The 24,788-nt window shown below is 53.3% G+C and overlaps 1 protein-coding gene across 2 annotated transcripts in view; it reads right to left on the bottom strand.

Moving 5' to 3' along the window:
* SETD2 (SET domain containing 2, histone lysine methyltransferase) overlaps positions 1–24,788 on the bottom strand; it is a 73,830-nt gene that overhangs the window by 1,174 nt on the left and 47,868 nt on the right. For both annotated transcript variants that reach the window (XR_011139485.1, XM_068934038.1), the window contains 8 exons: positions 19,244–19,292; positions 17,571–17,751; positions 12,004–12,679; positions 8,730–8,864; positions 7,845–7,984; positions 4,534–4,645; positions 1,389–1,469; positions 1,131–1,232 (listed from right to left, as the gene is read on the bottom strand). Coding sequence is in view for 1 of the 2 variants with exons in the window: in XM_068934038.1 (XP_068790139.1) it covers positions 1,131–1,232; positions 1,389–1,469; positions 4,534–4,645; positions 7,845–7,984; positions 8,730–8,864; positions 12,004–12,679; positions 17,571–17,751; positions 19,244–19,292 (1,476 nt within the window). In the remaining variant the exon portion in view is untranslated. The remainder of the gene's footprint in view (positions 1–1,130; positions 1,233–1,388; positions 1,470–4,533; positions 4,646–7,844; positions 7,985–8,729; positions 8,865–12,003; positions 12,680–17,570; positions 17,752–19,243; positions 19,293–24,788) is intronic.

Genomic DNA, 24,788 nt, shown 5'->3' with positions numbered 1-24,788 from the left:
TGCGGGCCAAGGTCCCGGCCACCATGCCAGCCACCATGGGCTGAGGTGCTGACCACCACACCAGCCATCATGGGTTGAGGTCCTGGCCACCACACCAGCCACTGTGGGCCAAGGTCCTGACCACCACACCAGCCATCATGGGTTGAGGTCCTGGCCACCACACCAGCCACTGTGGGTCAAGGTCCTGGCCCCTGTGCTGGCTATTGCGGGCCAAGGTCCTGGCCAACACACCAGCCACCATGGGCTGAGGTCCTGGCCACCACGCCAGCCACCATGGGCTGAGGTCTTGGCCACCACGCCAGCCACCATGGGCTGAGGTCCTGGCCGCTGCGCTGGCAACCATAGGCCAAGGACCTGGCCACCATGCCAGTCACCATGGGCTGAGGTGCTGACCACCACACCAGCCACCACGGGCTGAGGTCCTGGCCACCACACCAGCCACTGCGGGCAAAGGTCCTGGCCTCTGTGCTGGCTACTGCGGGCCAAGGTCCTGGCCAACACACCGGCCACCATGGGCTGACGCCCTGGCCACCACGGGCTGAAGTCCTGACCACCACACTAGCCACCATGGGCTGAGGTCCTAGCCACCATGCCAGCCACCACGGACTGAGCTCCTGGCCGCTGCGCTGGCAACCGTAGGCCAAGGACCTGGCCACCATGCCAGTCACCATGGACTGAGGTCCTGGCCACCAAGCCGGCCACCATGGACTGAGGTCCTGGCCACCACACCAGCCACCACGGGCCAAGGTCCTGGCCACGACGTTGGCTACCGCAGGCCAAGGTCCTGGCCGCCACGGCAGCCACCGTCAGCCAAGGTCCTGGCCACGACGTTGGCTACCACAGGCCAAGGTGCTGGCCACTACGCCAGCCACCGTCAGCCAAGGTCCTGGCCACCACACCAGCCACCACAGGCTGGGGCCACCCAAGCGCCAGCAGGGATTTCCTCCCCGCGCGTGAGATAACCCTCGGCCGTTCCCTCTCCTAGCACCTTCACTCAAGCCGACTCTTCGGAACGGCCGCGATTTTCCCCCCTCCGTTGGCGTCAAAGGAGACGGCCCAGGAAACGGGAGAGCTAGCGAAAAGGGGCTCTCCCCGTCGGGGCTCGGCCCGCCGCCCAGGCCGAGGCCTACCTTGCGCGCCAAGTGCTTGAAGTCCTCCGTGGTGGTGATCCTTCCCACCTTGCAGTCGGGCTTGCGGTAGGGGTTCAGGCACTGCACGATGAACTGCGACATCTGCGGAGGAGGCGAGCCGCGGCGGCCGCCGGCGACCCGGGCAACGGGTCAGCGAGGGCCAGCTCGGCTCCGGGGCTGCCCCGGCGGTGACTTGGCCGGGGGTCGAGCGAGCGGCGGCGCCGAGCCCCGCGGTTCGACCGCCCCGGCGACACTCACCTCTTTCCTGAACACTTCTTTGCTCTTCTTTGCCAGCTCGCTCGACGTGTCCGCCTCGGCCGTCTTGGGCTTTTTGGAAGACTGGAGAGGAGGGGAAAAATTAAAAAAAAAAAATAATAATAAGACGTTAGAAAATTTTTAAGCGTTGGAAAACCTGGACCTGCCGGCTCGCGGTGGGCACGAGAGGGCCGAGCTGATTTAGCAACCGTCGCTTTTTTACCCCTTCCCTCTCCTTTCCCGCCTCCGCTCTAACGCGGGAGCGTCTCCGCGTCCGCCCGCACTGGGTTATTCCTCGGTTCGGACGCCGCGGACACGGAGAAAAGCCAACTTCCGTCCTGCCGAGGCCTGAATCTCGGAGAGGAACTCGCGCCCGTGGCTGAAAAACCCGGCGACGAAACGAAGCGCCGGGCCGAAACAAGGCGGCCGCCTCGGCGCCGCGGGCTCTGCCGAGCGCGGCCGACCGGCGCGAGCGCTCCCGACGTCGCCAACGGGCAAGAGGCGAGCGGCAGCGGCTCGAGCCGGGCCCGGAAGCGGCTTTAAGCCGAGACTTGTCCCTAAGCCCCGCGACGGCGCAGCCAGTGGAGGGCGCTGGCGCGGGCAGCCGGCGCAGAGCTCAGCTCCAGCGGCTGGGAAGGACGTGGGGATGCCCCGGGTCCGGGCGAGCTGCCGACGCCGCTCCGCCGGGAGCGCGGCGGGAGCGAGGGGCTCTTCCGGCGCGGTTTTTCCGAGCGTCTTCGCTCGGCCGGGTCAAAGGCGCCGTCGCCGCAGAGCGCCCGGGCCAGGTGTAAGGCGGCACCGACGCGTCTTGAACGAGCTTCTCCGGGGCGAGTCGGGGCAGCGCCAGGCAGGAGTTACCGTCTTTTGTCTTCGCTTGGAGGAAACGATGCAACGGGCGGCAACGGGCCGCGTCGCGTTTTAGAGAAGACGGCGGCGAACGCTATCGGACGCCGGCAGCGACGCGCGCCCAAAACAGACCTAAGCCCTTGCAGCCGAGCGCGACGCCCGCCCCGCCGCCGCCTCTTCCAGCGCAGCGGGCGCAGAGCGGGTCGGAGCCGGGCTTTCAGGCCGAGGGGGCAGCAAGGACCGCGCGTTTGTACCTCTCTCGCGCCTCCCCCTAAATCCAGGCACCGTCCGATGCACGTGCAAACCCGAGGCGGGCTTACGGGCGGCACCGACTGCACGGACCTCAGCCCCGCTGCCACGTCCAGGGCGGAACGACCAGCCGAGCAAGCGAGGGCTCGGAGAGGTCGAAGAAGTCACCGGCCGGGTGACGCTCCGGAGGAAACCAAACCCGGCGGGCGCAGGTGTCGCGCGGCGCCGCCGGGGCTCAGCAGCCTGCGCGAGCCAGGAATAGCCGCCAGCAGCTGTCGGTCCGTCCGTCGCGGCAAGACATCTGAGGAATGAGACTGCGCGAGGCGAGAGCCGGACGAAGCGTCTACACGGTTTGGCACCGGAGAGTCGGGTTTTGGCCAGCTGGAGATCCCAGAAGGGTGTTTTTTCCCCCGCCAGCCGTGCCAGCAGAGACTGCCGGAGCAGCGCAAGCCGCCGGCAGAGGCGGCAAGCGGGACTCTCCCGCGACGCCGAGCTCCTCGGCGTCCGCATTGGCGATGCAGAAGACGGAGAAGGTAGGAAGGCCGTCGCCCGGCAAGGTCGCGCCGCTGCAACGCCAGCGCACGGCACGTTTCAGCCCGGCGGATGCAGGAGCTTTCTGCTCTGGGTATCTAACCTGGCCCGGGGCTAACGCATCGGGTCTGCCGCGGCCAACCTGAGCCCGAGCGAGCGGGCCCGGCCGTACAAAAGAGCCACCGGCATTTGTTCCTCCGTTAATCCTAGTACAGACCCGGCCTCCTTGTGTTTACAAGAGAAAGCATCTTTTCCTCCTGCTTCCTTTGCACTTGCCAGGCTGGCGCCACCGGGACCTTTAAAGTCGGTAAGTAAAAGGCTCCCAAGCTGCAAGGGACAAGCACTATCGTATTTTCTCCTTCAGGAGAAGAGCCAGGCCTTATTCTCAGTCCCAAGAGCCTCTTCCAAGGGATATTCTCAAGCATCTTTAGGCTAGTCCACATCACAGAGGCTTCGCTCTTACAGCCACACCAGCAAATCCCCCTCGATGCACTTTACAGCTGTTCCTGTTTAATAAGACCTAGTCTTAAATGCTAAAATGAAGCTCTGTTTAATAAATATCTTACACAAACTTGAGCTGTCTGTATTCAGTTTCAGCAGAAACCGTGGCTTGCTTTGCATGCCAGAATTTTTCAAATACAATTTGCAACCTGCACACTGAAGCAGCAGGCAAGCGCGGATAAACGGGAAGCGATTAGGAACTGTTTGCAAACATAGGGCAAACCCTTTGCACTGCATAAAACAGGCAAAATACAAATATTTGTCCTTCTTCCAGTCTGAGTGATTTGGAGGCTTCGCAAAGCTTCGCGAGCTTCCTGGGCTCTTAATGCTTCCACGAAGCGCGACGGAGTGAGGTATCTGCCAAAGCAGCGTAGTGCAAGGTCAGGCTGGAAACACCCTGCACGCGACCGAAGGCATGCCCAAAGATCACTCCAAAAAAATTCAACAAGCCTCCGAAATCCCAAGACGCACACGCGTTTAGGAGTCTCCTCAGCGACCAAATAATTCTGCATTCAGCTGCGAAGCAATAGGCACGGACCGAGCGGCGAGATGTACCTGCTGCCCCATGTAAGGAGCGCGAGGGTCTTTAACAACCCGGCGTGGGTCACTCCGTCCCGGAAGGAAGAAGAGGTGAGAGCGGCATGGAAATCTCTGCCCAACTCTTTTTTCCAGCAGATCTACCAGCGAAACGCTGGCCGTGACAAGGAGCAGCTCTTCTGAAGGGGCTACCAGGCAGCGTGGGGACTACGGGGGCTCCCCAGACTTCTGGGAAACCTTCACATGCCGGGAGAAGCCTCAGATACTTCCCAGTGCCAAGAGAAGAACAATTTCTTTAACCCTTTACTGCTACTGAAGCACAAAAAGCCAACGGCTGAACGGTCAATTCAGTCTTTAGGGCTTATTTCAGGTCATCTCAACAGCAACCCGGGGTTGGCACACTCGCAGCAGGGCTCTGCCGGACGGGACGCCCAACCGTCCGCTCGGCCTGCCAGACGGATGCGAGCGGTGACCCCGTGCTTACCTTCATCGGGTTCTCGTCGTACGTTGGGGTCCCCAGGTCCATTTCAGCTTCGTGTTCAAGGCTGGCGTCGTCCCCGGGGCTGTCCCAAGTAGGAGGATCCCACTGGGTTTGCCTGGAGAAAGACAGACCGCGGTCACCCATTTAAAAGTAACCCTACAATAAGCACCGGCTTATTTGCTAGCAGGATCAGCACCCACGTGTGATTCGTCTCCCAAGCCGCTGTGCTGGTACAGCGGAGAAGAGACGTGCTTCGGGGTGTGCTGTTGCTTCTCCCTGAAGCCGAGCTGCCTCGCGCTGTTCACACCACGGATTGAGCCATGTGGCCGATGACGGTCATCTAAACTCGTAACATGGGTGTAGCGAACGGCCCTGTCTCTCTGTTAATAGACAGGACACTGGGATGATGCGTTTAGAGCAGGCTGCTAAGTTTCAGATGGCTAAAGCCAAGCAAGAAAAACCTCCATCTTATAAAAAAGGGAATTTGCATGATTTTCTATCACTGGTGACACTCACACCGCGATCAAGGGAAGTTAGTCACAGGCACGACATAAAGGAGCCCCAGCGTAAAGCTATCCACGCTGACGCTCCTGGGAGCAAAGTCCCCTCACGGAGTCCCTGCAAGGGAAGGGCCTGGACAGCAGCAACGCTGAGGCAGGAAAGGACACGGGAATTTTCAGAGCACTGTGGTAGCAGGCAGAAGCAGCACGTTTTTGATGTGGAAAGACAGCAGACATCACATCAGAGACCTTGGGGAAAGTACTCTTTTCTCCAGAAGTAAGGTCAGACAGCACCTCAGACCAACAGGCATCTCATCACTGGAAGGATACCGACCAAAGATTTTGAGAAAAGCAACAAGAACGAGCAACTGCCTGAAATGATCAATGGACTGATGACACGAAGCTCATCCGTACCTTAAATAAGGATAAACGTTGTTCTAGTAGCAAGCTAAGAGCTTAGAGGAGCTCTCCCTGGCAAAGCGCATGGCACAAAGGGAGGCACCAGTCCAGCAGAAGCATCTCGGAGACGGAAGAAGCCAACGTAGCTTGCTTAGGCGCGAGACGTACCATACTCAAAGAGGGAGAGGATGGAGAGATTTGGTCTAAAATCTCTCAAGGCGGGAAAACAAACAAGCCAGCAAAGGTGTTTGTGCTGCTAACCCTGGAGGAGAGGACAGCTGCTGAAAGGAGGAAAGCGGGTGGCCATCAGCATCGAGAGCAAAGACAGGCTGGTGCCAGGGAGCATGAATGGATGTCAGGGAAGGAGAAAGCCAGGGGAAACTAGGAACAGCAGGACAGATCGTTGTCTTTGCGCAATTTTGGTACGGTACTGCAGGGCCAGTACGGACTCCCCATCAGATAACGGGAATCGCTGAAGAGCAGACTAAACAACAGGGATGCGAAGAGCTGATCTTCACCAGCCCCTGTCGGGTGCAGAGGTGACCTAACACAGCAACTATTTTCCGTCTCTAACTCAGTAGCTTTGTAGAGCCAGGGGCTTTCCATGCAATACAAAGAAAACCTGAAAGCCTGCATCAAAAGGAGTTGCTGGTTTGATTTTCTCGGGTTTCCCGACCCAGAGTCAGAAACGCTTTCCCACTCCAAGGCTTTTTCTTTTTCAGGGAAAACTGTGGGGGGAAAAATGAAAGTCTGCTTGTTTCAACCAGCCTGTTGTGTTTTTCGGCATAGTACTTAATACTCCAGATGCTACTGAATATTGCTGAGGGCAGACAACCGCACTTTATTTGATTGGAAAGTAATTAAAATATTAAAATAAGAAAAGTGTATTGACAAGTAAGATTTCTTTTCGCCTGCTGTATTGCCCTATCTTAAGACACGCAACTAGAAGAAGGATTTACAGAGCTCTTCCAGCAGGTATGCCTCTGAAAAGTTCAAGATTAACTATATTCAGCTAACGGCGTCTCAGGTGGCGGTAGAAGGTTCATGAAGGAGGTGTTCCTCAGCAACAGGTAAGGCTCAGTCGCGTCTCCTCATTTTATAGGGAGACTGCCAAACCACAGCACGAATCCTTGCTCAATATAAATGTTTTCTTCCTTTCCTGGGGCTTGGAAGATCTCCTGTTTTGCCGTTGGTGCAACTCTGACTTTTAAGGTTGCAGGAAAAAGTATCAACTAACAGGAGATGGAAAAGGTCAATTGATGCAGAGAAAATGAATACAAGCAACAATCCTTCTTAAGCCACATCAAGATATTGAAAAAACTCAAGCTTAACCCTTCAGGAAGGTGAACTCCCATACAGGTCTCTCTTGAAGTTTGAAATTAAAAAAAAGAAAATCCTTTTTCATGGTGTAAAATTCATGCTATTCCTTTTAGATACGTTCATAGGCACTGATCCAAAAACAGCATACCTTAAAGAACAGATCACAAAAGCATGGGTAAAGCACTGAGCACCCAGCTAGGAAACTGAATTTCTTCTTCTTTCTCGCTCAAGAATAGACCAGAGGCTTAAAGATGGAAAAAGTGAGGGTGGGCAAAAAAAAAAAATCTTTGATGCTGCACACCACTAATCACAGCAAGTCTAAGCTGCCAAGGACGTCGCACTCATACGCCATTCCATCCACAAAGCTCTCAAGTGCTTTAAAAGACTCCTTAGACGGGGCTTGTTTGTCTGGCGCTTCTGCCAAAGCCACAAAGGTATTTTACAGAGCAAGAGACATACAAGGCCTCTATCTGTTAATTCTTTCAAGGCTCGTGTCACTCAGGGCCGGGGAAGGAAGTGCCATTTCGGCAGGGCACGTGGCATGGAGGGTGGTGGGACAGATAAGAAAAAGGAACCATGTTTTTGAAGCCAAAAGAGCAACGAGAACAGGAGAAGATTTGAAAACAAATAAGCGGAGCTTGAACAAAATGCTGGGGAGAAAGATGCTGCTTGCAGGGATGCTCTGATGGGATTTTACGGTCAGACGTCCAGAAGCAGAGCCCCTTGCCACCAAATTGTAGCGCTGAGTTACAACTCAGGGCCGACAGTGTCGCGCTATTTAGAAGTCTTCAGTGCGTGTCATAGCTTCAGAAACGCGGGAGGCTGAAGTCGCCGTTTGCAAGGAAGTCGTTTGCAACACATCAGTGCAGTGTGTTGTACTTCTGCTCCCACCAAGCAGCTCTGTCCCCAGGCCAGATTTATTGGGATGAAGGACAAGTTTTGAGCAACCGCCCTGCCTGATACGTGTTTTGTGGTACGTGGCGAGACGCTGAGGGCTGAGCACCCAGCAGCTCCCACTGCAGCTACATCCATTTCGGTCCTACACGCTTCCACACTTGAGACATCCAACTCATCCAAGTCAATCATAACGCTTACCTTGTTATCACGTGGTAATAGTAGATCTTTCCCTCTGGATCTCGGGCCGTTTTCCAGTTGGGTGGGAGGACGATCGTTTTGGGTTTTGGCGGGGATGGTGGCGGCAAGTCCAGGAGGTTATTGGTCACCACAAGCTCTGGCTAAAAATACCACAAAAAGAGTGAACAAAAACAGCGTTCTGGAGTACTGGTGCGAGCCCAGTTACACAGGGCGACCGTGTGCGTGCGCAAACCAGCACCCCAGCCTTCCTCTCCTTCCCTTGCCTCTGATCAACCAGAGTTCAAGGGAGCCCCTAAGCAGCAATGTCGCTCAGATGGCTGAGCAGGGAAGTACTGACCACTCTTTCCCTTTAAGGTAAAACTCAAAAATGACCTCAGTGTTGTCCGAAGAAGCAGCAAGCATTAGGTCTTTCACTTGCTCTTCATCACTTGTTCACATCCTGAACTTAGGAATACGGCCACTTTGGCACCAGCGTTCTCAAACCCTTCACAGGAGCACACGCAATGCAAACACCCAAGAGGCCACCACTTACGCCGCAGGGGCTTCAGTTGCACATCCAGCTCTAAGCGCTCCCACACATCACTGCGCTCACCCATATATAGCCCTCTTGGATGTGCTGGCAGAAGTGCTGGTGGATAGAGACCTGAACATGGGCAGGAACTGACCTGGGTTCAGAACGTCCAAAATTTGTCATCTGCAATGTGACGCCCCCAACCAGTCTGGAGATCAAAGGGTACCAGCACGTCACAGTACGGGAACTCCTTTGGCTGGTATTGCCAATGCTTTCGTGTCATCGAGGAGTCACCATCACCTCCTCTCATCACCAGCAATCAAGCAAAGCAACAGCAAGCCAACACCCCAACACGCCTGCGCGCTGAGCCTTACCTGCTGGATGGGCTGAGGCTGCCCGGCTGCTACAATAGTCGTCACTGCTGTCGGTGGCTGCACTATTACTCCCTGCGGATGAGCTGTGTAAATCTGCTGGCCCTGGATGTACTGAAGACCTGGCTGTGCATAACTCTGAAACGGAGCACGAGAAATAAAGGTTTAAACTGTGGAAGGACTTTAGTTAGCTTATCTGCATTTCTTCTTGAAGGGCAGAGATCTAAGACTTTCAAGCGGGTAAACCACTGAAACTCCTTGCTGAGGCCAATTACTCCCTCATTACTCAAAGAAAGGTGCAACACTGAGCAAAACAACCTATTTCTTGCCCCCAGCACGGTTATCAGGAATAAAACTTCCAATGCACCAAATGCCAGTGGGCATCTCAGAGCCTGCACAGCAAAAGAGCACCAACGTTTCTCATACTGGATTTCTCCCTCCATCCCCTATTAAGAGACAGCTGCTGTCCTCAGCAACATTCGCTTCCAGCGCTATCTCCCACGTCCAAGAGAAAATGTAGGAAAGCAGCCGTTCTTCAGAGGAACAAAGATTCGTCAAGGGATAATGCCCTGCTCCTCTGCTGAATTTAAAGCTTTTGATCCCCTACTCTTTTCATCAGGACAATTAAAGGCCCACAGTCTAGTCTATACTTGGAGACCAAGAAGACCATACACAATGACAAAGTATGTAGTAAAAAGACCTTTTGGCACCAAAGAAAGAAAGATCAGGCACAAAACTGCCTTCCTGATGCAGAGAAAAGGGTATTAGGTGAAGTCCTACGTCATCCTTTGGGTAAATATCATCCTTTACTCCTCCAGATGAAATTCACCCTTCCTTACTTCAAATAAGCAATGAATGCCAGAAGAAAAAGCAGAGCAATTCTGAACAAAATAGGAATTCACATAGACTGACCCCATCATCAGATGTGCCAGGAGGGCAAGAGAAAATAGACCTCGAAGGGTTTTATTGTTCCACTTAGCCTCACCGCAACACGTCCTGGACTACTCTCAGCTGTCCACAATTCAAAAAACATGAAGACTGGAGAAGGTTTGAGAAAAAAGCCTAAAGACCTGGAAAATTTCCCTTTCAGACATTATGTTCCAGAAGGTTCAGGGGAGCTTTTTCATGGTCTCTGTTTCATATACAGGAGATAGAAGGATACAGAAGCTCAATAACAGACATCTTCAACTCTCAAAGCCAAAAGCAGGAAAAATTCATAAACACAAGGAATTTAAGCCCCCCCATCCATGCCTAACTATGCTGTTTGACGACTTCAGAAAGCACCATGGTAACTTTGAAGGGACCCGCTCAAGCACTGCCTCAAATGGTCCCACTGGGCAGCTGAGAAGGACTGAAAGACAGCTGTGCTGAAAATTCATCAGCTCTATTAGTTATAACTTACAGGAGAAAATATGTATTTTTTTCTTGCTGTGCTTTCTCCCTTACACTGCTAATCCCAAGGAAGCACGTGGGTCTTCTCTCCTTCCCCTTGTGCACAGGACGTTACGAGACACGCTGCAACACATACGGGAGATACTGGCTGCATGTGGCACCCTTGGAAAACTCGCATTTCTACCGCAAGAGAAACCTTGGCCTCTCTTTTTTTAATGGGTTGAATATTTCAAGGGGGACGAGAGCTCATCTCTCAACGCTGAAAGCAACGGCAACTCTTGTGAGAACAGCAACACTGATGAGTACGCTTCTGTGCAGCACGGGCTGGTAGAGACCAGCTCAAGCTGCTGAGCCTTGACCCGATGGGACCCCCCCTGAAGTCGAGGGCAGAGCTGTCTCCAGGTCCCATATGTGCCCAGCGGATCAGGCAAGGACCACCAACAGGGCTGCAGCAAGATCGGTGCCACAAGGACCGTTCCACGTGGTTCTGAAGGCAACATGACGAGGAGCCACCAAACCACCCAGCTATAGGGAGTTTTACCTAGACGCCCTACATCAAACACAAACACCGCCAACATGACAACGTTTCAGTCCTCAGGAGATCCGTGCGCCACCGAAGAGACCAAGGTGTTTCCAGCGCCGCAACTCCACCAAACCGATCGGGGAAAAAGGTCGGGTGGTCCCGGCAGGGATACGGCTCAAGGAGTCTCTGCCAGGCAGGCTCTACGTCTGGCAAGCAGTCGGACCCTGAAGCAAGGCACGACAGCCAGGCATTTAAAAAAGAGGATTGGATCATCTCTGCGCCACCTGAGAGCACCAGCCCTGATGCCAAGAGCCTGTGCCCACCTCGGTGTAATGCCCTATTTTACTGAAAGCAAGGGAAACAAAGTTGACTGCTGCATTAAGGGGAAAAAAATCTTCACGTCCTTGAGAAAACCAAACAGTACTAACCAGTGACAGGCTGGATTCAGGCATGAGATCTTCACACACAATTGGCCTATTTGCTATCCCAAGAGTCACAAAATTGCTTACGCCTCACTTTCAGGAAGAGCTAGGCATCAGCAAGATAGCGTCCAGCTAAACACTTACACCCTCGTTAACGAAGACGAAGCGCACAAAGAAAAAACTGAAGCGTGACTTTTCAGAGCTCCAGGCTGAGCCTGGCTGAAGGGGATGCGTAATTCAAAGGGAACCGACACAGAAGGTTCGTTTGGTTTTCTAAGTCATAGGTATGAAAACTCAGGCCACTGAAGCAAGCTTTCAGCTGTAACAAATGGCACGAACTCATATCTCACACTTCTGCTGTTACTCAGCACTCTTGCTTTGCCATCAGTTTGCAGCAGCAGATCCCCTAAAGACACTCATTTTACTGCAGACCTCTCCCAGGACAGATGTTCATTTCACAACCAAGGGAAACTACCTGGCTTTTCAAGAACGGATAGCTCCAGCCCCTGTTTCTAAAAGTCTACTGAAGGTTAACACCTTCATGTTTTACCGTATTCTCTGAGGGTAGAAGCTCCTACCCAGAAATATCTGTTCATTGGAATCAACAGTCAAAGAATAACCTGCGTTGAACAGGTTAAAAAAATCTCTGCCCAGCTGTTACCTACTGCTTGGTCCTACTGACTAAGATATATTGCAGATCGTGCACAGCAAATAACCTGCATAAATGTGCTTTTCTCAGCATCTTGGACGGAAAATTATCTAAGTAGCAATCCTACGGCTTAATATCGGTGCAAAGCAGGATGCTTCCAGGTAGCCTCATCCACCAGGACAGACCCTAGTGAAGGGCACAAACAGCTTTCCAGATTGCAGGCTGCCACTTTTTGGTGTTTTGTGACTCGCTGCGTTGGAGAACGCAGGAGCGTTTTCTCGCGGGAATTACCTGTACGATTGGCGGGGTCGTCTGCGAATAAGGGGATGTCACACCATAAACAGTCTGACAGGTCTGTCCCTGGTAATATATAGCTGGCTGGGACTGGGCTGGCGAGTACTGCTGTTGTACAGCGACAGTCTGCTGGCTGGAGTCCCAGACCCCGTAGCTCTGACCCTGCACCGGCCCCGGGGCAGGCACGGGCAAGACGGCCACATTCGGTTCCTGATGGACTACGGTGTCACTTTGTGCTACATACTGCGGAGTTGTAACCTCCATCGTCGTTGCTACATGTTGGACTACTGGTACCGGCTGGGGCGTCGTTAAGGTTGGCTCCACCGTGTGCCCAACCAAAGTCTGCGGGTGCTCGTAGGCCGCCGGTGAGCACATCGAATCCATGCTCGGCGTGGGCAGCAGCACCTTGCCGGCGTTGGGGTTGCTGGGGTCCACGTAGGCCTGCATGGGGTAGCCAGGCGGGTAGCCGATAAAGCTGTGGTGGGGCGTGCCGTAGCCCATGGAGTCGTACGGAAGGGGGGACGTCATGCCCAGGTTCTGCAGCTGCTGCTGCTGCTTCTGAGCCTCCCGCTGGGCCACCTCCTGCTCAAACAGCTTCCTCCGTTCCTCGGTGGACAGCTTGTTGCGATCCTTAAGGCGGACTTTCTTCTTTGAAGAAGCTGGCGTGTCATACCTGGAACAGAAAGAACAGAAAATGCTTTGTGAGAGGTGCCTGGAAACACGCGTGTATGGGGCACCAAGACATCCTCCAGCAGCAAGGTAAGGCATTCAGAGCCACAGGGGCACAACACGCAAGAGCAGGACGAATTGCTAGAACTATTCATTTGCTTTGAGCTGTCTGACCAAGCTTGGCTACTCACAGAAAGGAGAAACATCCTCTGGCCCAGCTCGCTCATGAGCGAGAAGCCCACGGCGCTGGCGGAGCAGGCGGTCAGGGCAGAAGAAGAGCCAACAAGCTCTGCTGGACTTACTGACTCGGGTTCGGTGCTGGCATTGTGGGAGCTAACGGAGATCCAGACTGCAAAGAGTCTGGAAAACCGTCAGGTAGCGCTGAGCGATACCCCAGAGACGGAGACAACAAGGGCTACGCCAAGGAACCCAAAATCGGAGGATCCAAAGGGAGAGGGCAGAATGAGCAAGGTTCCCTCCGCACCGGCTATTTAACTAGTCCAGCCCGCGTTTGAGCATCTCTGCTCCACCGCACACCGGTATCTACACGCAGGAGCAGGAAACGGTTTCAGAAGAGGTCCCTGGACAGAGATGCAGCTCCCACTGCAGCATCTCAACCGGGAAAGAGCAGGGCAGCGTGCAGGCACGCGTCGAGGGAGGCCTTATCGCTGCCTTACCGCTCGGCAGGCTGGGATCTCCCCGGTGAGAGCTGCTGCGCGGCTTTTACACGGATTCTCAGGGTTTCGGCAGCGCGGCACAAGTAACCACGCCGCCTGCATACCATGTTTTGTGCAGGCAAGTTCAATCGACACAAATGAAGGACACTCAAGCGGGATGATCTACACGGAAACTGTGCTGCGTTTAGCTGCCCAGGCAGGAACGCCGCCGTCAACATTACAGCGAGATTGCAGCAAATCGCCCACCGACGGTCTCCCTTTCGGATGGTGTTTCTGAGCTTGGTGGGCTGCGGGGATTTCGTTCCGTCCGGCTTTACGCGAGTGAAAAGCACGCGCTGCGTTTTGAACGGCGCCGGGTGAAAACACCCCATCTCTCTCGCTCTAAGAAAACGCGTTGTGGACGCAGAGCTTCAGAGCAGCCCCCGGGCGCCGAAGCCTCCCGGAAGGCCCTTCCCGAGCGCTGCGCTCCAGACTCGCTTGCAGACATTACTAAGAACAATGGAATTGCAAACAACACGTTTCTGTTTAGAGTTATGCTGTTTACTAGACCACAACTCTAGCTTAACAAATAATAAAGTGTGCATGGATTCTTTTTAAGAGTAAGAATTTTCACCCTGAGACAGAGAGCAGCTGGAGGGATTTTTCCAAGGACTTAAACAAAACAACAACAACAAAAAAAAGGCTTAAGAAACTTTGTTCAGAGCTCAACCATGGAAAATTTCAGATCAAAGGTGGATATTTTGAGAAGTTATGAGTGTGGTAAAACAGGGATTACAAGCAGAGACGCTTTGCAGCCATAAGTATAATGGATTCTACAAAGTATATTCTTAATATACTAACTTCATGTTCATGTGTTCAATTTACACATCAAAAGCACATTGCCACCAACACACGCACTTGAGATGTTCCGTCGGTTCCTCAGTCACATTCCCAGAGTAGCTGCAAGGTCCTGTTAATATGAACCTTACTGACATGAAGAGCTCAATATAAATAAAAGTCCTTCTTGGCGCTTGCCCAGCGAGCTTACAGGAGGGGCTGCCTGGGTGAAGGAGCAGGCAGGAGAAAATCGAAGCTCTAGCCTTGAGCAAGGTTTCAGCAGCCTGTAGCCGACCAAAGCTTGCATCTCCGATAAGAAAGTCTCCGTTGAAAGGCAAAGGGTGGCAAGGCAGGAAAGAAAGGCAAGAGGACGAGAACGTACCTCGAAGCCACCAACGCTCGGAGAATATCTCCAGCCAGCTTTGCCCCTTCTGTCCCCACCTCTGTTCAGAGGACGGAGGTGACCGCAACTCCTTCTGAATTTGACTGTTGTCACCGTCAAACGTGCTGCTTCTTGCTTTTCTGCCGCTGATGCCGACTGAAATCCACCTACGCACTCATCCTGCTTCCACACTGCTCTCTGGCCAAGCCAGCGATGCTTTCGCATTTGCTCTGCTCCTCTCTCCACCCTTATTTTTCAGCCTCTCCAGTCTTTCACGGTCCTTTAACACCTCTAACTCCTGCACTCCCGCGCTCAAACACACACATCTCTCCTCTTTTGCTACAAAAAGTCCACGCCATTTTCAACCGATAAATTTATCTAGCGGAGAACCAAGGAAACCTTACTGCACGTGCACCCCAAAAAAAAACGCGGACGCTCTTCTTCAGGAGAGCGGCTTGCTTGCAGCCTGCTTTGTCCTTTCCCTACCATTCTGCATTTTGCTTATCGACATGATTTAACGCACAGAGCAGCTCAGTGGGGCAGGATGGTTCCCCGCTCTTCATGCAAGGCCACCCTCGTACAGCAGTAACCGAAGAGAAGTGGATTAGGGTTTCCTACCACCGACACACACCCACGGCCCCAGGTTCAAGACGCTCCGGCAGGAGGGAATCGGGCGACTGGAAAGTCCTTAAACCCACCACAGGGAACTGGGTGAGAGGAAGAGCTGGCCTCTCCTCCCGTGATGTCTAGCTACTCTTGCTTCACTGGGCTAATCCGATCCACCGGTCAGCGCAACCTTGGAGCATTACGTGGCAAGCAGGAGCGGGACCGGAGCAGGACTCCCGATGGCAGGAGAACCGCAGCTTTTGTTAAACACTTCCCGCACAGCTCCAGAAGGTGGGGAAGCTAGGAGATGGCAAAAACTACAGGTCCGAAATAACCGGAAGGCAACAAATCTAAATTCTTACAAAATCCCATGGTTTCAAGTCCATCAGCGGATTTTTCAACATCTGAAAGTGGCCGTGCCATCCATCACCTAGGAAAACAAAGTCCTGCTCAGCGCAGGAGGGTTTACGCTCCCGGGCAAGCATCTCCTGCCTTCCAGCATCGCTCCCCTTCTCCCTTTTCACTTGTAAAAGGGCTCTTCCGTCTGTCTCCAGCTGTAACAACTTTCTTTCCATACAGCCTATTTTACACCATTTATCTCTTCCTTTTGCCCATCTCTTTATCCTCTGCCGTTAGGCATCTCTCTCCCTGGATCCCCCCCGTCATCTGCTATGTTTCCATCCTCCAAATGGATAATTACAGTATTGCAGTTCTACGTCTAATTTTTTATGCAGACATTTCAAATTTCTCCAGCAGAACTCACTAGCAGGACAAAAGTATGCTTGGCTGGCTGATTCACCACCAATTGTTCCGTAATTACTAAGTTGCTTTAGATCCTATTTACGAGGGACAATAGAAAACCAACTTTTCTTTAACGGCAACTCCTTCGTAATCTTACTGCCTTTAATACGATCTAACGTCTCCCTGAAACAAAAGACAAGTGTTTTCCGTCTCTTAATTAATAAGGAACTTTTGAGTAAGAAAAACTGGTGACCTTCCTACAGGAGAAACGATGAAAAATAACGATAGTGGAAGTGCTGCTATTGTGATTTAAAAGGTGGTATCCGTTTTTTTCTAAAATTGTCCTTAGTACTGGCACCACATGGAAGCACAAACAGACAAGGAAGTTTCCCAGTGGATATTCAAAGTGAGCCTGTCCTAACCCTCCGAGCAGCAAGGAAAGGCTCCTCCAATAATTAAAAGCATTTTCTCCTTCAGCATGATTCCTCAGCAGGAATTGGCTGGCTTTAAGGTGAAAGATGACTTCTGCATTTCAGTTACTCGTCACACGGTTTCCAACTTTTCTAAAAGCCCATTTCACCTTTTCTGGTGAAGAGCACGACTCTTGCTAGAGCAATAGTAGTTGGCTGCTTTCATTTTGCAATTTATCTAACATTTTCAACCTCTGTGAACGCTGTTACGGAAAGCATTTTTGTATCTTCTCTTTAGTTGAGGCACTTAGTGCTTTTTTCCCCTGTATTTAAAAACACTTTTTTCTTTTCTTTTTTTTAAGACGTAAGTAAATTTGACTTTCACCCCCTCTTGCCTCTCTCGCTTCCAAAGCGGGTGCAGGGTAAGTATGGAAGCTCAAGCTAGTTTACGATCATGGGGGGAAAAAAATAAAAGGAAGCTGACAGCATCTCTGATCTCTGTTATTATTCATGAGCGCTGTATTAGGAAAGTTTCCCCTATCTGGTTGCCAGCGTGTTTGCAAAGGCAGCGTTTAGAAAGAGCTTTCCAATTTTAAAACTGCCCTGAAGGACCGAAGCAGCCCGGGCACCGAGCTGCGCCCCCGTTTCCAGCGCGCTGCCAACGCTCTCTGCCGTTTCGCCGGCTGAGAGGCAATCGCCCAACCGAGCGCCCACGAAGAAGATTCAGAAAGCAAAACTACCACGAGGTTTTTAAAATCTTTAAAAGACACCTTCTGGGCAAAGGCGGCATGCCGAAGCCATGGGAAAGCAGGCGAAGCGGTAGCAGAGGAGCGCAGCTGCTGGCGAAGAGGGTAACAGGCTCTCGCGTTATTCTTCCCGGCCAGCTTTCGCGGGACGTCCGCTTGGTCAAAGAAGTTATTTCACGTCACGAAATTTAGTTTGCCTTGGGTATTGCTAGTCCTCGCACAGGCAAAGACTTGCTGCAAGTTGTGTTTTGGAACAATTTATCCCAAATAAATTTGGGGATAGGCAAAGGAAAAGGAGGACGCGGGCTCTGAAGGCCTGAAGACCTCTTAACGTTGGGAGGGCTGCTTGCGCCATCTCTGCGCGAGAGCTGGCCACAGCTCCCCTCGTTTCCAGTCTAACCAGTTCCCAGCCTGGCAGGGCTACACGCGCTCAGCCCTCTCAGACCCAGCGAAAGGCGGCGGGGCCAGATGCTCAGCGCCGCCGGCTCTGCTGCAAAGGCCACCCCGGACAACTTGCCTGTCTTCCGGCCTCTTCGTTCCTCGCTCGTACGCCGAAGACGGCGGCGACAACGAATCCCGCCGCCTCTTCTTCTCTTTGCTCTGGCTCTGCCTCTCGGGATCGCGCTCGCGGCTCAGGATGGGATTCTTGGGAGTGGGGGTCTGATCCCTGTGGCCCGCTGCCTCCCTCCCGCGGTCGGCTGTCAGGGAAGACGGGCAAAATTGTTACAATTCAGTGCATTTCCAGCTCCCCCCTCCTGCAGTCTCTGTGTTAGTGAAAAGAGTCTCCGTTCCAACAAATCAGGGTCAAACAAATACGGGTTTGCCCCGTATCAGCCTCTACAGTACGGCTGAGATGAAACTTCCATTTTAATTTCTATTTTTACATACTTCTCCCACTCTTGCCCTGTTACCTAATGGATTAAAACGCATCTGGCTTATCTCTAACTCCCACCATAGTGTCCCCGCCTCGGTCCCGTTCGAAACCTCTCCTAGCAAATAAACGGTGGCTGCAGATCTTAACGCAAACGATTCGAAGCGTTCGCCCACTTGAAAAAAACTTGGTTTTGAACCAAAACCTGCCCCGAACCCGCTGCCGTCGACGCGGAGCACGTACCGAAAGCGCTAGAGCTGACGGGCTCCTGGCCAAGGACGCAAAAAAGCTCTTAACGAGAGAAGAAAAACTGGCAAAGTTGTGCCACAACTATGTCATTCTCCCCTCGCCCCTCCAGCGCGGCCGCCAGCGAGCGGGATATATTTTGGCACCGCACGCGCTTTCATATATAATGCAAACAGAGCTACTACTGAAAAAAACCCCTCTGAGGACAAAACGCTGCTGGACTGGCGTTTGGCCGTGTTGACTCGACGTCCGAGGCGACCGGGGCGCTCTGGAGATCCGCTCGCGTTTCTTCTCCATCGTACCGGCCCTGGCGGCCTGTGCAGTTTCCATAGGCAGGTATGGAAAACAGAGCTGGGAAACGCTCTCCTAGCCCAGGGTCCGCCCCAGGTTACAGGGCGGTCTCCAGAGCTGGGTTACGTGATCTCCTGGTCCTAACTACGCTGTCCAGATGAGAAGAGATTTTAAGGTGGCTCAGCACACGCAACTGGAGACTCAGTAGTGTTAAGACCTGAGCTCAGGGAGTGACAAGAGCATCTATGAACGGGGAAGAGAAGAGGTGCTACGCTGAGTATGACACTAAGAAAACTCCGATTTCAAGCAAGCTGTTATCTCCCTACAAGTAAATCTGATTTCTCTTACCAGGAGCTGCTCACGCATCGGTTATAGTGTCACACGTTGCATTCATGATGAGGCTACAGGCTTCCCATCAGGTTCAGCTCTTGCAGTACTACAGACGGCCTGACTACGAGGGCAAAAAACTTCTCCCCCTCTCCTGTCTGAGATGCCACACGAATGTTTCGCTTCACCCACTGTTTATTCATCTTCTCTACTTACACTTCACACGTTATGACGGGAGCTGCTGCCTATAGTAGCTACGCGCAGCCCCCCAGTAGACCGAGGACAGCCATACGCTGCCACAGGACAAACAACAGCGGCGCGTTGGCGTTGGTCTCCGGGGCTGGAGACGATAAATGCCGAGCTATGAACGGAGAACCTCACTTGATGGGCCGCCCCGGGAAAACTAATCCGTTTTGTAGGAGTGGAGTGATACACGAAAACACGCGACTACGTACCACTGTTCTCCTTTTCTGCTTGACTCTTCTTCGGGATTCGATACACCTCCTGCAAAACAATCCACAAACCGGAGTCAGATTTTCAGGCAGGCACATGAGCATATTCCCGCTGTCTATGGGGCTGGAAGGGCCATAACACACTGCTCCAGCATCTCTATCAATACGATCACAATTTTAAAACAAACAAAAAAAAAAAAGCGGTCTCCTGAAGCAGAGTTTAGTCTTTAAACATATCATTGTGGTGCTTTCTATATATTATCTCTCATCAGCTTTTCACGTTTGATGGGTTTACGGGGCTTTTGTACCAGGTGCTCCGGTCCCTGTTTCGGGAACCCAAGCGTGCCGGCAGGATCCGAGCACGCCGTCCTACGCGGGGGCTGCGAATACCTCCCCTTGCAGGTCTTTGGGAATAGAGAAAGAATGATTTTTGCAATGGAAAGAGCTACCCTCCAGAAGCAAAATCACACTTTCCTGCCTCTTATTTTATCGTCAGCCCTGGTGCACCTGCAGTCAGGATTTAGCTGAAATACAGTGGAGGATGCTGAAGCCAGGGCAGATTCCAGTTCAGTCTCCAACAGTTGCACCACCCCAGCAAGGCTCAAAGCAAAAGTACTTTGCAGAGGCTCTTCCCGAGAAAACGCTCTCGTTTTGAAAGGGTGTCTAAGGCCGCTGAACCCTGCCCTGGTGAAAGGAACCGAACGCGCACGCAGCTGAGCTGTTTTTTTCTAATAAACACCGCGTGAACATGCCTGCACGCTGCAAAAGCCCGGAGACCCTTGGCTGCGCCCGTTCGGATGCCACCCGCGACACAACCGCAGCCCCGCCGCTCCGCAGGGACAGGGACCGCTCCGCCGTTACGTCCTCGGTACCGCGGCAAAGCTCGACGCCTCGCCCAGGAGGGCTCCAACGCCTCGAGGGCTCTTCACGACCGACCCCGCGCTTCTCGGCGGGGACCGCGGAGAAAGCCGGGAAGTCCCCACATTTCCGGAGAGCTCGCCCGGGTTTGATGTTTGGTGGTGGAGCGCCCCACGGAAACGAGGAGCAAGCGGCCTCCTCGGCAAGAGCTGGGAGAGGCGACGCTCCGAGCCCCGATGGGAGTCACCTCTCTGCGAGAGCGGCACCATCAGCCATGGCAGACGCCTCGCTCATCTCCAGACTCATTCTGAGCCTGAATCTGCCAAAACGACAGAGGAGGCAGAGGCTCTCCACGGTCGAAACCTCCGCAAGTGGGACACCAGCCTTTCCCCAGGAACAAACGTGCCGCGGCCACGGAGGCAGCAGGTAGAAGAGCAGCCGGGCCATCGAGATGATTGCCCAGCCACGCGTGCCCTGTGTATGCCCGCAGCTGAGACCTCACAAGTTGGGTCCTTGGCTTGCCACTGAAGCTCCTGGCCCGCGCTGGGGTCAGCCGCCACCTCCGCAGCCCTTTCCTTCGTCCCCTCCGTCGCATAAATGATTTGCTTCGCAAACAGAGCTAAGACTAAGATCGTCACTCATCGCTGAGGATATTTTTTGACCTTCTCATACCTGAACGCTAACAGAATTCCCGGGACTAAGTCATAGATTTAAAACAAAACCATGTTTACTCATTTCTGTATTTCAAGGCAGGTCACACCGAACAATCTCAGCGCCATCTTTTGAGCTGTAAGCCCAAGCCATCTGGCAGAAGGTGCTCGAGACAGCAGGAGACTTCTGCTGAACTGGGGACTAACGGTACACGGCTGCTTTTTTAACTAGGCTTCGTACGCCCGCGAGGGTTTTTTAAGGACGTGGTTAGAGGACGTTCTAAATTATCCTGTAGGACCTTTAAATGCATTGGGTTAGAGAAACCCCATATTTACTCCTCATCCTTCTTCTGGCCTGCACTACCCAGCGCTCAGCTGCACAGGCAGGGCCCCTGCCCGCATCCCACACCCCCCGCCACCGTGATTTCACCCGTGCCGGGCCGGCCCACGAACGCCCCAAGCTGGGAGATGCCACACGAGCGGGATCCTCCGAACCGCTCGGGCACTGATGCTCCGACCCAATGTTTGATGGGGAGAAGCTCCGGCAGCAGCGGGGAGACCGAGCTCCTTTTGCGGCCGCTCAGACCCCCCGGCAGGGGGAGCGGCGTTCAAGTTGGGCCCTTGCTCTACTCCAGCATAGGTGGCAGAAGCTTCTGTGGTTTCACCTCTGACGTGGTGTCTTGGTCCTTCACCGCACGAGCTCAGGGTCACCCTCTGCTAGGGCTTATCCCATGACCTGTGCTAGCTGTCTCGCCAAAACCACCATCTGAATTCAGATCTACCCAAGTTAGAGCCACTCAGGTCCACGATCGCTGAAGAGAAGGTGCTACTTCATCAAGTGGAATAATAAGAGGTGTTGCACCACGTTTAACAACGCGTTGCTTCTCTGATACCCCACTGGTCCTCGGTGCAAGAAAGAGAGGGAAGGAAAAGGTCCCCCCACGAAGAAAGTCCAGTGCATTTTGCTCCTCTGAAACAGTCTTCTTTAAGACTTCCAGCTCTCTGAGACAGAAAGCATTTCTCACATACGTGGACAGCACGCTACCGGCTTCGGGACTACTACCAAACCCGCGTGAACTGCAGGAGCTTAACACTACTCTGGTCTTTGGAGGCAGGAGAAAGACCTGACGTGCCAGTACTGTATTTGGACACCTGAGAAGCTCAAACCAGCATCTTGGTACACCACACACCGCACCGGAGACATCAAGGTGTCCTTTCTGCATCCGACAAGATCTAGAGCCGCGTTCTGAACTTGGAGCTGGCAGCATCTCGCTTGGCTTCGCTGAGTTACTCCACGTGGTAAACGGGACGCGGCTCGGGAAGGAAGATTAAAACTTGCCGAGGGCCCTGGCCTTGCAGAACGCCGAGACCGCGACCGTCACGCTGGGCGCAGCGCTCCCGTCAACGCCACGAGAGGTGCGGCAACGGCTGCTCAGATGGCACGCTAAACAACTGCGCGTCCCTGCAGACGATGAAACGAGTCTTGGACGCACCAACGTGTTCTCGGCGGTGTTTTTAATTTAAACAGCCTGACGTGGGAAGTGAAAATAACGTTTTATCATATTAGCGATGCGAATGACCCTAGAGCGTCTAACGTTTGATTAAAACGGGCACCTTGCATGCAGACGTTTTGCGCTGTTGCTGACTGTCCAAGTTCTCTTAGCTCAGAAAAAAGTCATTCTAGCTCCAGCGTGCCTCAAGCCCTCACTATCTGCTCTCCTCCTGAAATACTTACAGTAGTTAAACACAAATACCTGGAGAGCAGAGTGTGACGAACTAGCGATTTTCTGGCTGAATACAAGCGATGGGGTCAGGTGAAAGGAAATAAGATCAAAGAAACCAGCTACGAAAAGCCACAGAGAGAAAACCTCTGCCTGCAGTGGAAGATATAGCTCTGATAGAGGCTGCAGCTGCACGCTCGAGCGTCCCAAAAAAGAAGCGCTCAAAGACGAGCTCGCAAGAGATGCGCTTGCTACTACGCTCGCCCAAAGACGCTGTTCTAGCGCGGCGCGCCGAGAGCCCTGCTTTTCGAGGGCCCGACTGGTTAGGATTTGGGCTTTCCTAGAGCTGGAGGTGGGGCGACCCAGGCACTTGTGCCGAAACCCAGGGCAGGCAGATCCTACGGACCGCCGAGTTCCCAGCCTGCAACCATCCGTGCCTTTGAACAGCGTTACTTCTTCATACTCGATACAGAGCAAAAGCCCCAGTAGTGCCTTGATGCCCCAGTGCCGTAAAAGTTATCGGGCAGCAAGAGCTGCTTCTGGTTTTCCACCGATGTTGAGCGTCGCCTGCTTCTAACTTGATATTCAAAGCTTAGCTGCGCTCAGAAAACACGAAGCCTTAGCTTGGACTCGAGCGTACGATGCTCGACCTTTACGTTAACGTCCGTTCGCCAAAAAAACCCCAGCGCAGAGATAAGGGAGGAGGGCGGCCGCGCTGCTCTTGCCCTGCTCAGCCGCCCAGGCGCTCGCCAGCCGGGATGGGAACACATCCCCACGCTCCCAGGCGCTTCCCGAGCCCTCCGGGCTGCTCTGCGGGCGAGAGATCCCGGTTCGGGGGCGAGCGAGCTCATTCCCGAGGCCGGCAGTTTAAAAAAAAAAATAAGAATTGGAGCGCCGACAGCTTCCAGCCTGCTGTATTCACGGCTTAAGTTGTCAGAAGAAAGCCGCCTAGCAGAGCAAAATATTTTCTCTTCAAACATTCAATACCAAACTTCATTTTTGAAAGTTGGTTGGACCACCGTCTCCGCGGGGCTGTCCGGGCGCGCAGCGTTACATCGCCTTACGGCAGCGAGCTTTACCTCCAGCGCTAGATTTAACGAGGGAGCCCAGGTTTAAAAGCCACACGGCTCGATTCTGGTGTTCCAGAGAAAGCAGGCGCCCCGTCGGCTAAGAAAAATGTATTTCCCGTTGGGGAAATAAAGGATGGTAGAAGGAAGCCCGTCGTGGCCTTGTCACAAGCCGCAACCACTTTAAAAGTGCTGCCGAAGCTTAAAGAAAATTACAAAAAAAAAAAAAAAAACCACCGAAGGAGTCATCTTAGCTAAGGTTTTTATAGGGTCAAATAGCTACTTTGCTTTTGAAGATTTTTTCAACTCTCATCTTCCCAAACGAAGCCCGACAGAATGATTTAGTAGCCGGGATACCCTCTCAAAGAAACAGAGCTTACTTCAGGAGCCCCTGGTTTCAAATCCCGCAGGAACAACTCCGCGTTTTCTTTCAAAGCGGTTTTGTCTCGCAGAAATCAGGCTCCGTCTCACGCGCTACGACTGCTCCAAGCGCCGTCCCGCTGGCACCCTTCAGCGCCCGCAGGCCGAGTCGCAACACGCGACATCACGACTTCCCATCCACGCCGCAGCCTTCCGGACAAATTCAATGTTTGTCGCGACCTCTCTCAGCGATCAGAGGCACGAAGGTCTGTAAGGACGCCCTTTCTCATGTTCTTATTTCCACTTTTTCAGAGCGTCGTGGTGGGTGAAAAAAACAGACGTCCTTAGCGTGCTTTTAACGAAACCCACCGTAACTCACTGACTGGGCTGGGGGCAGGTGCAGAAGGAACTCGCTGGGATAGGAAAGCCTACCTAACACCATCACATCTGCCTTAGCCAAGAAAGACTCCATCAGGTGGAGAGGCGATGTCCTTTGACGGGTGAAAGACGCAGACCAGCAGCCCCGGCGACAGCTCTTCCAAGGAAGCTCAAGAATCCTTTGTGCGTATTAAAAGCGCATCGCAGGGGCGTAAGGCGCTAAGCGACGTTATTTATTTGCCATCAAGTGACCACGATGATTTTATCTTTTACTGTCCGAGGCTGGAAGGAGCTGCTAGGGCCGACCACGAACAGCGCTCCTCGCAGACCCAACGGCAGCCATCGGCGACAGACCTTCCCCGTCGCTGTATTCTCGCTCCCGCTTCGTTCCCTACCGACAAATTATTGTCGGAGGCACCGCAAAGCAAAGCAAGGGGAAGCTCCGCTGTCTCCCGTTGCCCGCTGCGTCCCCCTCGACAATACGCTTGGTAGGGAAGGCGAGAAGCTGTGACGA

This window comes from Struthio camelus, chromosome 2, assembly GCF_040807025.1.
Source record: "Struthio camelus isolate bStrCam1 chromosome 2, bStrCam1.hap1, whole genome shotgun sequence".
Classification (NCBI taxonomy): Eukaryota; Metazoa; Chordata; class Aves; order Struthioniformes; family Struthionidae; genus Struthio; species Struthio camelus.
The sequence above is the reverse complement of the archived record's forward strand: the minus strand, read 5'-3'. Positions and strand labels throughout refer to the sequence as shown.